General features: G+C 35.8%; 2 protein-coding genes across 2 annotated transcripts; both read left to right on the forward strand.

Annotated features, from left to right (window-relative positions):
* Positions 1-18: 18 nt before the first annotated feature.
* LOC122408734 (Rabaptin-5-associated exchange factor for Rab5) lies at positions 19-3,710 on the forward strand. Its single transcript, XM_043415715.1, has 8 exons — positions 19-557; positions 633-754; positions 830-1,063; positions 1,163-1,292; positions 1,599-1,953; positions 2,049-2,180; positions 2,264-2,512; positions 2,622-3,710. Exons 1-8 carry the CDS (start codon positions 382-384, stop codon positions 3,099-3,101), a joined length of 1,878 nt encoding a protein of 625 aa, XP_043271650.1. The 5' UTR covers positions 19-381; the 3' UTR covers positions 3,102-3,710.
* A 174-nt stretch (positions 3,711-3,884) lies between these two features.
* Positions 3,885-14,763, forward strand: ana3 (anastral spindle 3). The gene is made up of 20 exons (XM_043415713.1): positions 3,885-4,312; positions 4,869-5,651; positions 5,764-5,990; positions 6,132-6,369; positions 6,487-6,909; positions 7,095-7,268; positions 7,345-7,480; positions 7,711-8,646; positions 8,977-9,200; positions 9,348-9,641; positions 9,860-10,018; positions 10,093-10,241; positions 10,495-10,694; positions 10,840-11,585; positions 11,882-12,086; positions 12,300-12,511; positions 12,603-12,743; positions 12,897-13,026; positions 13,386-13,670; positions 13,914-14,763. The coding sequence occupies exons 1-19, from the start codon at positions 4,094-4,096 to the stop codon at positions 13,664-13,666; spliced, it is 5,877 nt and encodes a 1,958-aa protein (XP_043271648.1). The 5' UTR covers positions 3,885-4,093; the 3' UTR covers positions 13,667-13,670; positions 13,914-14,763.
* The last annotated feature ends 14 nt before the right edge of the window (positions 14,764-14,777 follow it).

Genomic DNA, 14,777 nt, shown 5'->3' on the forward strand with positions numbered 1-14,777 from the left:
AAAAACTTCTGACGTATGCTGCGGTATTTCTAACCTGAAATGACTTCGATGCGTCATAATGGAACTTATACCGAATTTTTTTAATATAAAAGTATTTCGTTGAATTTCAATCGCATAACAACGTATTACGGAGTATTTGAATATGTTGTTCTCTACTTAGCACGCGTTGTCATCGTTAATTCACGATCGAAATCGGATTTAGGAAGAAAGTTTCTTTTGACATTTCGATCTCTTGTGTGAAAAATCTCAGCGATTCTAGATTCCTCGATATTTTTTCGCAGTTCACCCCTAATAATTGTGTCATAGATCAGTTGTAGAACATTCAATTATTGTGATAAATCTTGTTTAAAAACTTCTACTAAATTTTGTATATGAAAAAAAATGTCTAAGAACAAAGCAGCCTCAAGGCGAATCGCAGCTGATCTACTGTGCAAAAATGGTTGTGGATTTTATAGAAATGCCGAGTGGGAAGGATATTGCAGCAAATGTTACAGAGAACATTTACAAAAACGTAGAGCACAGAGAGAACGAACAGCAAAAAGTCAAAGTCATGAAGGGTAATAAAATTTTTTTGAAACTTGATTATTCTGCTAATAGATAAAAAGTGTAATCAAACAATTTTGTATTACTAGTGAGAGTCCTGGAAAAGTTTCAAGATCATCAAGTTATGGGAGAAGCGACGACCCAAAACGGCAGCATGAAAAAAAGAACAAGCTCTTGAATATTTCTTCATTTTGGAAACCAACAGTGAAATGTATACAACAGCATTGAAGATCGACATACATAAAATGCTATTCGTTAGGTAGATTGAATCGAATTTCTTTTCTAGCACATGGCTACGATGATAACCAAGATTTGGAGAAAGTGAAAATCGAGAGTCGAGAACTTTTGGCTCTCATTGTAAAAACACCTGCAGAAAAAGATGTACAAAAGTGCATTAATTCGTTTGTCAATAAAATTATTCAAAACAAAGACTTCAAGAGGATTGAAGAATTGTCAGAGATTGCACAGAATTTCTATCAGGGCTTTGGAAAGAGAATGGAAAACAGTCCTAATTATGCAGGTATAATACTTGAAAAAAAAAAAAAAAACAAATTTTTTTCAATACATTTTTATTCATCCCTTTTTTATTTCATCCAATTCTTTTATATATGGATTGCAGGAATTTCATCAGAAGTTAAAGAACGTCTGCTTGATTATGTTGAAAGATACGCTATGACCTTGTTGTACAGTACCTTGTTTTGTCCTCAATTTACCACAGATGAGGATAAAGATTTAGCCATTCAAAATAGGTAAGTTTTTTTGAGAAATAAGTATTCGTCCAAGTATAGTTAAATTAGAGACAGAAGAACAGCATTTTCTGCACTCGTATGTTCTGAAAAAGGGCTGAGGTATGAAAGAAATGAAATTGGAAACAATATTTTTTTCCACACACCAAGTTATTATTAGACACTAAAAACAATGGATTTTTCGAATAAACTGTATTTAAAGTATGAAAATTTAGGATGTACTCCATAGCATGAGAAATAATTGGAATATCGAATTTCTTCGTAATTTTTTTTTCTCCGAATTAAAAATTTCCAATTCGTATTATGCAGGATAAGACAATTGAATTGGGTGAGTGGCAAGCACCTTGAATGTAGAATACATGAGACGAGTCCAGAAGTACGTGAATTGGTTTACACATCGATAACAGATTTGTTGAACATGGATTCGGCTAAAGCTCCGCAGGAGAAGCTCGCCTGCGTGGTGCACTGTTGTCGGAATATATTTTTACTGCTTCAACAGTCGGTTGGTGGTCCAGCATCGGCAGATGAATTTTTGCCAGCTTTAATCTTCATCGTTCTAAAAGCAAATCCTGCGAGACTTAAAAGTAATATTAATTTTATAACAAGGTTTTGCAACGCTAGCAAATTAATGACCGGCGAAGGTGGTTACTACTTTACAAATCTCGTAAGCCTTCAAGCAATTCGATTCGTTATGCATTACCATGATTTAGAAAAATTATTTAATCAATAGAACCAACGATTTTCTTTTTTTTTTCACAGTGCTGTGCTGTTTCATTCGTTGAGAATCTTACTGCAGAATCTCTAAATATGTCGCAGAAAGATTTCGATGCTTACATGTCCGGAGAAAGAGTGCCAGCGAATACCTGGGAATCTGCACTCACAATATGTGAAGTAAAAATTTTTCTTACAATTGAAAATTCTAAGGATTCCCAATTTTAAAACAGTCCCCTCGATTAATATCTTCTATTTTGCAGAGTCTTCATCTCATGTGTGAAGAAGTTACGTTGCTCGACGAGTTAAAAGTGAAAAATGAAAACATCGTAAAAGAAGCGCTAGAATTGAAGAAAGAATGGCTCGAATTTCACGACAAAATTAAGACTGAAATCAGTGCTCTGGTGGAGAGAACCCCGCTCATTATATCGCGGAGCCAACGAATCCCAACGAATTTAGATTGCGAACTTGATTTGGAAAGTTATCAATTGCCACCTCCTATAATACCTCAGGTAAAGACTTCAAAGTAAAAATCAGTCAGATCTTGATTCGAAGGTTGCTTACTATTTATCAATCCAACGACTTACCCAGCAATTTTTTTTTTATTGTTTTTTTAATTAGATTTTTTCTCACATGGCTAACGAGGAAACGGACAGTTTAACGGTTGGAGCACGAACGTCGGACGGAAAAGCATCGTCTTCTTCGACCGAAGATTGCGGCTGTATAACACCATCGCCAACTTTTGATTTTCCTCCATTCAGCGACGATTGTTGTCTCGATAGAAGTCGTGCCGACGACGAAACCAGTCTCATAAGTCTAGAAACACAATCTGATTTTATGATGGGCAATGAAACTCAAGCTCAATCCGACGACAGATCGATTGCTGATAGTCTCCTCGATAATTCGCCCCAGAACCAGGCTACCAATTTACCGTCACCACTCAAACCCGCACCACGTAAATCATCTAATTTGGCGGAAGATTATCACGGATTTACTCTTCAGGGCTCGACCATACAAACAATTCCTTGTGATACTGGCGATCTCTCACACGCTACGGATCACGAATCAGATCCATATTCCACTTATTACCAAAATATATAATTTCATAAATACAGTTTCTTAGAATTCTTAGAAATTACCATTTAGAGGATCCTTATCATTGAATAAAAGTTTCCATTTGATGTATCAGTAATACAAATAGTTATACTTATAATCTATGTGTTTTGTGATGAATATAAATATTGAAAATGTATAATATAAAATGTTAAACGAAAAATTCAAATCAAGCATCTTTGTTACTTAGAAATACTAGGTCAGTAAAGAATGGACATTCGTAATGGTCATATTTGTAGTTAGAAGAATAACATACATTTTTCACTCAAATATTCATTTGAACAAAAACTTCGAGTAGTTGAAAAAGTACTCTTTAAGAATTTAGCCAGATTAAAAAAATTTCAATGATTCTGGATGATCATTTGAAAAGTAAACAGGATTCGTGTCCACTTTTTGTAATTACTAAGGACCAATATTCTCATGGAATTACATTATTGGCATGAAGATTTTTGTAATTAATCTTCAAGTAATCTTTACAACTTGCATCTCTTTATTTTTTTGAATATATTGTACAAAAGCGATTCTAATTTGTAGAAACATTAGGAAATTCAATGTTTGATTATGAATTTTGGATATAAATAAACTCATTAAGCAGAACGAGGTGAGATTAGACCAATCGTTATTTATCTTATTATTACGACATCAAACAATCAAAAAAAGTTTACGGTGAAGGTTCAGGAATAGCAATTGTTCACTACTTGTTTCAAATTTTCCACACATTTGTGTATAGGGAATTCTTTCAAACAAGGCTAATGCTAGTGACATTTATCGTCGCCAAGATGGCTGCTATGAGAAAAAACTAGAGAAACCGAGTTTGAAAATTTCTCGGATGTCAGTTTTTGTTGTGACGGTTTGGGCGCGCTTGACACACGATGGAGGTTAAAACCGTAAAAAACATGTTTAACCGTGATAGTTGAAAAATACCGTTTTGTCAATGCGCTGATTATGCGACTTTGATAGAAATAGCGAATTTTTAAATTATGGATAATATGAACGTCGATGAAAGTGGAGTTAAGTGGCTTTTCATGCCCTGGCAGCCACTCGTCACCTCCGATATTGCTGTATTGACAGCGGTCGAGGAATCTCTTGTGAATAGTCTTGATACAACTTTGATAGTACATACCTGTCAATTCGTAACAAATGTAATGCTTCAGGATTTCCCTGCGGAAGTTTTTATCCAAAGACCGGCGATCGTAACGGTTCGTTGAATATGAATCAATGTACATTTTTCCATGATTTGTTGTCTTTTAATTTTTCAAATTTATCGATATTTTTTAATGAGAAATAAAAAATCATAGAACTGATGAATCTGAAAAATAATTTGTACAGATCTCTATATTCCAATTTTATGTGACAGAAAAATACCAAGTTTTGATTGTTTCGATAATGTTTAAAGATCCACGAATATCATCATACTGTAACTGGAATCCAGATAATAAATTTGGAAGTATTATGTATACTGATTTTCTTATCGTCAAAATGAGAAATATTTTCAGGGCTTTTGTCAAAATAAACTATGTTGCAGACTATTAATTGAAGGAAGTTTAATGTATCAAGTACAATTCAAGCATGAAACGTTCATTCTAACTTTACAACATGCAAAAAAAACATTTGATTTCAAGGGAAAACACAATTGAAATGAGTATTTTATAGAGCATTTGTGATAATCGTAATGATGCCTTGAAACAGAAAACAAATTTGATACTATATTCTTTGCGTTTTCTCAGCGACTAACGAAGTATAATTCATTTCTAGATATTACAAGCACTGCTGGATCAGAATACAAACCAAGAATCAAAAGTATCATTAGCAGTGATGAAGACGTTATACAAATTAACGCGATCATTGAGATATCGTATTCATTATTACTGCGATCCAGCACTAGCGAATAAAAGACCAAATGTGATATTTGGTCAGTCAGAAGTGAGTTGGACTTACGAGTCATCACTAGATGACCGAGAGACCCCAGAGGGTGGTTTGCAAGAAGGGAATTATCAGGGGCATCGGCAACAGTTCACTGCGAGCCAAGAGAGTCCAGAAATAATTGAGACCAATTTAGACGATTCGCTTTTACGCCAGCAGCAAATGAGCGTACCCTTTTATTGCACGGAGACTTTGAAAAATGTTCTCTCCTTATTCTCTCAGTTACCGATTGATTCTTCACCTCTTAAAATTGTTAAAAATATCTTAGAACTCTCCTCTGAGCTTGTGAACCTCGTGATCATTAGCTTAAAGCCGTCGATTTGGCTCTCCAATGATACAATTTCTTTAAACGTCAACGAAAACTTGAAATCTCTCCTGAGACTGCTAGCCGAACTTATGGAATATTTTGGTCCAAGTAGCATCGATTTACATCGCATTATTTATCTTCAAATCGTATGTCTTGTAGAAAAAATTTTGAGTAACCTCGTACCATTGGAAATTGCTGATATTGTTTTGCCAAAAAATCTCAAAGTTTCCATTGCTCAATGTCTTCTGGATGCTCCCATTTTTCTTATCAGTGATGGATTGAATTTAAACCTCGAGCAGTATGCACGAGTAAGCAATTTTTCTTCTCATACCAATTAAAATTAACGGGAAATTATCAAGCATATTAATGTAATATTTTTATAGTTATAATTCCTTGAAATTTTTGAATATTTTCGTTCAGCAATTTACCGATAGTGAAGCCACAGACATATTGGAACTTTTTGATGACACGAAATCCGTGACTACTTCTCTTGAAGCTGCAATCAATCTTATGAGCGAGAATATGAACACTGGACGCTCAAATTATGAAACACTCAAACTAATGTGGACAGCAAAATCGAGTTTCTCTTGTCACAAACGTTTGTTTCTAGTCAAGAAATATATTACATTCCTACAAGAAGTCAGTGTGTAAGTAAATCTAAATTGAGACTGCAAATTATTTATTTAATTCATTCGAATCATTCACTCAATGAAAATTCTAATCTAATCTATAATGAAATGTACACCGTTTGAATTGGTAATGAATAAAAAATCTTTTTTCATGTGTAGCCTACTCGAAAAAGAAGAAAAAGATTTGGCAAATAAATTGATTCTTGATCTTCTGTCAAATGAGGACGAAGATCTTAGAAAAACGACTTACGAGGAATGTCATCGATTAGTTTCTCTCGCCCTTGGCGTCGAGGCTCGGCAAATTGGAAAATTTACCTGGATCAAAGTTGCTTTTTTATTGAATACAAGCGTTATGACAGAAATTATTTGTCATGGAGTTGCAGGGGATGACAACGCGGTAAATTATCGTGTTTAAAAAAATTGCTTCGTAGACGATTGAACAAAACAATTTCAAAAGCTTTTGAAAAAACAATACAAATATTGGGAAGTCTTGACAAATACTGATTGATTACAGATCAAAAATCTTGCCGAGGACATTTTAGTCTACATTTTGAAAGGAAAAATCCACATAGGGGAAGAAGGCTGGAATAAATTTCTCGAAGAAGCTCTTATCCCGACATTGGGACTTCTGCAATGCATTGCAGCCACCGATTCGCAGCTGGGTCAATGTGTTGCAAAAATGCTCGATCCCGACGTCTACGAGAGCTTAAACCTTCCTTACATCGAAGTTATAAAAGGAAATTCAAGACTGTTGTATTCTGCTGATAGCAAGCTGAGAGAAGAAGCGCTTTGTCGTTTAATTTTTTTACTCGGATGTGAAAAAGACTCGTCGAAAAAACTTCCACGATTATCTTCCCTTCATGGTCTTCCTCTCAGTTCGTTATGCATTATCGAGAGGTCTCACAGTAGATTCAAAAGATCAGAAGGAAATTATCTAGTAAGCAAACTAAGAAACGTTTTAAATTTAAAATATCGATTCCAATATCGTCAAATTTATTTTGTAACCATTTTATAATGAAAAACGAACCATTAAGAAAATTGTTTCTATTTAAAGAAACTCGGAAGCAAAAGCATTGAAAATTGGATAATGAAATTAATCATAAAAAATTCATTCATTTTTAGACGAGTAGTCTTCTTGCTGTGCTGGAATTAATAAAAACGCCGGACGTCGAGCCAAAAGTACGAAAATCGGCCCTGGTGCAGTTGAGCGTCATGTTGACTGACACGTGTCTCCACAAATTATTTATTCGAGAGCATGGTTTGCCGTTGGTTCTCGATATAATGAACAAATCACTAGTAAGTTGTCATTTTTTTGCTAGTTCGTTTACTTCGAAAAATTCTCTTTGATAATATCACGAAGAAAATTTTTTAGATTGAAAGAGAATTCGGGAATTATCCAGATTCGGTTATTCCGTTGCTGGCCATATTAAAAGCTCTAGCTATGACTCAGTCCTCGGTGCGTCACGATTTGTCCACGAGGCCGGAAGTTTATTCCAATATTCTTCGAAGTGAGTTCAATTGTTTCTTTCATCATTCAATAAATAATGATTTCTGATGGAAAACCTAGTGAGAAGTATTCAAAAAATAATAAAACGATTCGAAAATATTGGAAAACACATAAAAATATACGCAATATTTAATAGATTCATTTGTCCGGCTAATTTTAAATGGAATTTGTGATAATAACATTTTTTATGAAAATGTTATAAAGTAAATAAGAATGTTTTCTTTTCAACAGGTTTGTTCCTTTTTCCGAACAACGAATCGATAAAAATCGATGCCTCGCAGCTGCTTTGTTTATTGCTTTATAGTGAGTACATAAAAATACCAACGACAATAGGAGACGGTGAGTCGAACGTGGTTTCTCTACCTCACGTCATAGCAACGAAGATGAGAATTCCTTTGAATTGTAAATCCTATTGGAAGGAGAATGAGAGAAGAGAAAAAAATATTTTTCATTCGAATAAACCTGAAGCATTGACGTTTCTACGACAATTTTGGTTCTGGCAAACGAATGGTGGCACGGAAGAATTATTGCAAAATTTTCAAAATTCAAGCAGCAAAGAAAGTTTGCCAGACATGTTGCAAATTACGGATTTGGAACTATTGAAATTGAGCCACAGCTCGGTTTACTATTGCGTGAGATTGCAGCTTTTGAACATTCAAAATTCTACAATGCACGTTCAAGTTATCGAAGCCCTTGATTACTTAACGATGTATTTGAACTTGTGGAAAATTTTGTGCGCTGATTCGAACGTGGTTAAGCTCAAAAAATTGCCCTGGGAACAATCCTTCGTCCGATTCTTGCTCTCCCAACCAACCAACAAAGAAGACTGTGATTTATTCGTCGATGTCATAAACTTTTTATACGTTTTTATTAATACCGGAATAAACGCCAAAAGTGACGATTGGCTGGGCAGAATCATTCGTAAAAACTTGACGCGGTCATTAACTGATTTAATTGGCACTATCAACACTGACAACCAAGAAATTCATGAAGCCGTTTTGAAACTCGTACGCGCTGCTTCTGCCCTCCACGACGTTTCTTCCATTGATCAATCCTCTCACGACAATTCTTGGATTGGATTTGTTCAACTCGTCGTTTCGAATCTCTGCTTCGGCGATCAACAACAGAATTCCCATCACGAGAAACAACAACATTTTTACAATCTTGGTGAGTTTCACAAAAACCCATAAAAATTGAAGGAACTTAGAATAGTTGTAAATAGGACCTAGTTGTAAACTCTGAAAGTGCTAGGAAAAAATGGAATTTACGTTCTACAGGAATTCATTTTTCTTGCACGATTTCATACTCTTTTTTTTTTTTATCTGTTCCTCATGGATAATTAACTATGTTCGAGTAGGAGCTTAGTGCTGCAAAAACAAGAAAATTGTTAGATCTTACTGTCCAAATTATCCGCCAAACTCCTATGAAAATATTTGAAATTTTCTTATTTCCTAGTAAAATAAAATGCAATTCATCTTCATAAATACTTTTGTGCAGCTTATCTCGATTGGTTGTTGAGATGCTTGATGTATTTGACAAGCAAGTGTCACTGGCCGGAGCACAAAGATCTTCTCTCCTCATTAGGCAATGCTCTGATCGAGTTGATCGTATCCTTTTATGGGGCTGGCACCGTGAGTTTCATGGGACTCTCGATAACGAGAAATTCTATAATATGTCTCAATCATTTGATTCACGAGATGCAAAACATTTTTCGAAAAAATGTAAGTATAACAATGGTCGAATTCAGTTGTTAAATAAATTTGATCAATGAATTGATTGACTTTTTCTAAAATTAACGTTTCAAGGCGTTATTCGGTTGATTGATAAATTTCTCAAAACAAAACGAACTGAACTTGTAACTGTTGCAGGAATGGATCGACTTTTGGTACGACGATGATCGTAATTTAAGTTGGATGCCCATGTTATGGAGAAATCGTGATCCCCTCGTGAGAGCTTCGGCCTTTCAACTATTGTCAGCTCTCACGCGAAGCGAACACAACGCACATCAATTGTTGAAAGCCATCACTCTCGCGCCCAGCGATTTGTGTCATACGCTTTTGCGACATTTTACCAATAGAGAGGAATGTTGTATCGTTCGAGAACAGGCTTGCATAGCTCTCGCCAATTTAGTTAAAAATTCTAACAAAACATCCTGCCAATATGTAAGTTCCAATTGGAATTAATCATATTTCAAGAATTTCGTCGTCAAAGCATTGTTTTTGTGCTCTTTGTACTCAAACAAAATAATTTTGCTTTCTCCAACGCCTGGCATTCTGGGGTCGATTAATCGAATGTAACTTGACTCTGAATGCTCTTGACCCTGGACAACTGTCATTGTTCGCTATCAACGAAGTTTATAAGAAAAATACCGATTTCTTAGGTGGACACGTTAAAATCAGGTGCTCTAATAATTTACATCGAGCAGAGCAACATTTATTACGAGATAAGCGTATTGTGTTCAAACATCTACCTCGGCACGAGCGTTTACTTTGAACAACGGGAAACTCACGGCACGAAATCCGAGCACAGTGGAACTTTGGTATGTATTTAATCGGCAACAAAGAAAAACTTCTTTTTACTCATTTTTATAACAATCAGAATTTCCCAATTCAGGAAGAGGAGGAAGACGGTTGTCGACGTTTCGTAGCTACGCCTTCTCTGATAAGTGCAACTTGTACATTGCTCAATAATTTGATACTCCTCGGTGGAGAGGACGTGGCGAAGCACATTTACGAGCAATCGTTAGACAAATATTTTTTGGGGTGAGCTTTCATTGCTAAAAGACCGTTCATGATTTTCCAATTCCTATTTTAAATGAAAATGTGTTAGAAGATGATAGCTAAAAAAAATTCATCATTGAGTTCTCGTAAAAATAGTTGTTTTCGATTTTACAGTGCAGTCGAGAACAAAAAAATACTGGACATTGATGTCAATGAAATATGCATGTTATTACGGTTATCGTTATTATTAGGATTCATATGTCGAGTTAAGGATTTGCTTTTCAAAAAATTTCAGCTGTTTTGGTGTTATTCCTTCACTGGATGAACTGGACAAAAGATCTCTGACGCAATACTGCGACATACTAGAAATGTACATAAGCCTCTGTACTCTCCTGACAAATTGTATCTCCCATTGTCAGGAATTTGCAATCGCAGCGAATTTTTCATCCGAAACTTTGTACATTTTACTAACATATTTGGAGAAGGAAAATTACCGTGAGGATTTTCAATTATATGAGAAGTTGCTCATTTATTTTTTACACCTTTTAGTTTTTTTATACCTGCAAATGTTGTTCGCAGATGGTACAAATATTGGTATGCTTGAAAATTTATGATGTTGATTTTATTTGTTCGGCTTTAGACGAAGATGATCGAGTTACGTATTTGCGGAAGAATCTTATAATGGAAGTGTATAATTTTTTGTCGATTCTATCTCTAACGGAAAACGGAGGACAGCACTTGGAAGCTATAATGTCTTCAGCAGAGTTGGAAACGGGAGCGGAACGAGTGTTAATCTCGATTTGTCGATCAATGAAAGATAGTCATCACGAATTGCGTATGGCGTCAATCGGTTGTTTGGCATTTTTGTTGGCGATCGAGATACGGAGGCGTTGCGAAGTCGACGAAAATACGAGGGGGCAACGAAGCGAGGATTTTGTGGAAATAACGATAAGCGATTACCTCGACAACTGCCTCGTTAAGCCGTCCGATTTTATCAGCGACGAGAATTACGAGCTACAAAAAGTTCTCTCGAGCCTCAACAAATTAACGGTTGCCCAACACTCCGAAAATCCCACGAAAATCACGAAAAACCAAATGCACAACGAAAAAATTCACATGGGCTCCGAAATGTCGAAAATTCTTATTCATCTCTTCATCGCTCATAATTATGCCAAATCTATGAAAGAAGCCTCAAGTATCACGAGAGATAAAGACACGATAGTTGGGGCATTGTCGAATTTATTGTGCCTTTCGAAGGAGGCCAAAAAAACTGCACTTCTCGAAAACCTCGGAGAAACTTGTCTTCTCTCACTCAAAGAACTTCACACTGAATTCACCCTGCAGCCTTACCAAGTTTACAAAACGAGGAGCAATCGTGAGAAAAAAGTATTTCCCATTTTTTCCCCTCTTTCGGATTCGTTATTGCTTATTCATAGTTTTTCCTGCATCAACGGTGTCTTACAAAAATAGCTATCGCAATGAAAAAAAAAAACTGCAAGTCCTTTGGTTCATTTCACATTCAAATTTATTCAACACATTTGTTTTGGTAAATATTGACTGTTGATTCTATTGAAAATTAGTGATTACTGAAATCGAGCCATTAGCAACATCGATGGATATATTTTTGCTCAGCTCCGTGTAAATAAATTAATAAAATATGCATTTTTCCTCTCCACGCCCAGGTTTATCCGGTGCTAAACGAAACCAAACGAGTTCTCGATCTCCTCATGAATTTCATGTATAATAGCGACGAGATAAAGGAGAGACTCGCTAAAGCTGGTTTGGCTGATTGTCTCCACAAACTTTGGGCCTGGATATCCCTCGACAATAGGACCGTGACGTCCGCACTTGAACTCGTCGCGACCTTCACAACCAATTGCTCAGAAGGTTTGTATATTCACTGTTTCAAACAATTCATTCTAGTTTTCTCATTTCTATTTCAATTGTTTTTTTTCTCTCCATACTTTAACAATTTTTGCATTGTAATTTCGAGTTCAAATTCTGAGTTGCTTAATTATTACTTCATGGTATTCAATCATTTTCATTTTCATAGTTATTTAAACGAAGAATTATATCAATTGTTATATCAATTGTTATTAGGCACCCTTTCGCTGACGATGACGAACGCTGTCCACGGAACAGGATTAAGACGAAGTCCGAACGCCACGTCCCTTTTGCATACGATAATAAATTTAATTTGTCGAGAAATCGACAAAGCGGGACGCAAATTTGATAATCAGAAGATTCATTTTGCGTTTCACATTCTGCGAAACGCCATTCACGTACATGAGTGTCGTGTTGCCATCACCAAGGTAAATTCATCGTTGTCAGAATCACATGGGGCGTGACCACTGTACCGTCGTTTTTTCACTTGTCATTGTTCTTTTATATGTATTTTTGCAGAGCAATCTTCTTCAAGTATTCGAGAAAATCCATCCAGCGTCGACGAGAAGAACGAAACCTTGGTCTCTGCTCGAAGTTTATTTTTTGGAGTTTTTCAACGATTTTACGTTTTACGAGGAAGGCCAGGTTTCCGTGGCAAAAGTGAGTGTTAACTAAATTCCATAAATCTCTTATTTTTTAACCATTTTATCCTGATGTTTGGCTAAAAGTTTCATTGCCCATGGTCCCGGAAAAACTATAATCGACGCGTAGTTAGAAAAATATAGCATGCAGAAAAACAATCTTGTTTTTTAGGCGACCGATGGGCTGGACGTTCTCATCGAATTGGCGAGATCGAGCACACCGGCAACTCGTTTATTGGCTATTTCCACCTTACGAAATTTGGTCTTCAATCCAGCAAACAGAGCGCGTCTGTTGGCTTCAGGTTTGTTAGAAACGGACAGTCAAATTTTTATCATAAGAGCTGTTGACGACGCCTTTTTATTTTTTTTTTTTCAATTGAACCTCAATGAGAAAGGGAGAAAAGTGAAAATATGGCCAAAAGTTGAGTCATAGCAATGTGAATAAATCCAAAATTCAGTACACTTTGATAAATGTCGAATAAATCATAGAAAAATTACAGATAAACGTGGTGAAATGAACTCTCATGAGCTTCAAACGAAGTTCAATGAACATGAAAAAAAAAGTATTAATAACAATAAAAGTTTAAAACCAGATAAATTTTTTCCCTCATGTTTTCATAAAATCTTAATCGAATAAAACATTTTTGTATTTTTTAAAAAGCGGCCTTCATGAATCTACTCCACTCGACTTTCGAGGGTGGAACGTTCAACGAGATCGGTATAACGGGTTCGATACTTTGGTCGCTGGTAGCGAACAATCAAAAGGGAAAATTGACGATAAGAAGCGCAGGTTTTTCGCAGAGTATACAAGAAGTGTTGGGACGTTTGAGTTTACTGGATATGGCGGATGAAAGGCAGAGGCAAGACTTGGCCAAAATTCTTCATTACGTCGTAAAGATGTTGAGTTCATCCGAAGGGCAAATCTCTACGGAAGTTGGCTGAACGGGTAAGACTCAATTGTTAGTTACTCTGGCGTATCCTCATTTTTTCCAGTTTATCTCAGCAAATCGCTACTCCGACGAGACATTTTTAAACTCCATTTTTTCCATAATAAATTAAGTTTCATTATTGCAAGTAAAATTTGAAAAGTCACTCATTGCGAACTCCAGCTGCTGAAACTGTCCCATATTATTTGCCTAAATGATAAACTATGTAGAAAATAAACGTGAGAAATTTATTGAACTCGCAGGCTAGCAAATAACGTCGATGGTTCGTGACATACGCATCGAACGTCTTATACGAAAATTTATTCGTCGATCGTGCGGAGCGACAAGGCGTAGCAGGAAAAATAACAATTGTTCCTCGGCGATGAGTTATGTAAAGTTGAATCAAGAGAGTTGGGGGGAATAGCCAACATATTACGCACGTAAAAGGAATCTAAATCGAGCCTATCCATGTTTGAATGACACCACGGTTCCAGGAAAGCTGTTATTCAATGAAAAAATGTGAAAAAAATTCTTTCAAAAGTACAACACCGAAAGTTCGAGAAAAAAAAACAACAATAACAATGGAAATTACGGTACAGTGGATAGAAACTTTATCGATTGTTAAACGAAAAACACGAAACTTCAACAGGAAAGAAGTCTCAGGTCTAACGGGGATTAAAAGATGCCAAAAATCGCAAAAAGCTACAATGGAAAAAGAAGATGGAGACTGGAAACAAAATAATTTGTAAAATAAATAGAATGAAAAATAAATATTTTTCCAATCGCGAATAAGAACAGGAATAAAAAGCTACAATCACAAAATGTTGCTGAAAACATATCTTTATTTGAAGATTTACGGAAAAATGATAAAAATGGTTGCCAAGACTGAACGCGCAAGTTAAGCCGGATGTATGGAAAAATCTTCAAACGACGAGCACTCTTCCCACGGTTTTTGCCTGAAGATTCTCAAACTCTCGTTTAACATATGTGCATGACGAAATAAAACGAAACTCTGTCGTAAGGAGAAAAAAAAACTTGAAGGGCAGTGCCCCTAAATTCTCGCAGCTACGATTCACCGATGGAAATAAGTAAATAAATCAAAGTTTCTAGTCACTTTTATCTATCAT

This window comes from Venturia canescens, chromosome 4 (genome assembly GCF_019457755.1).
Source record: "Venturia canescens isolate UGA chromosome 4, ASM1945775v1, whole genome shotgun sequence".
Taxonomy (NCBI): domain Eukaryota; kingdom Metazoa; phylum Arthropoda; class Insecta; order Hymenoptera; family Ichneumonidae; genus Venturia; species Venturia canescens.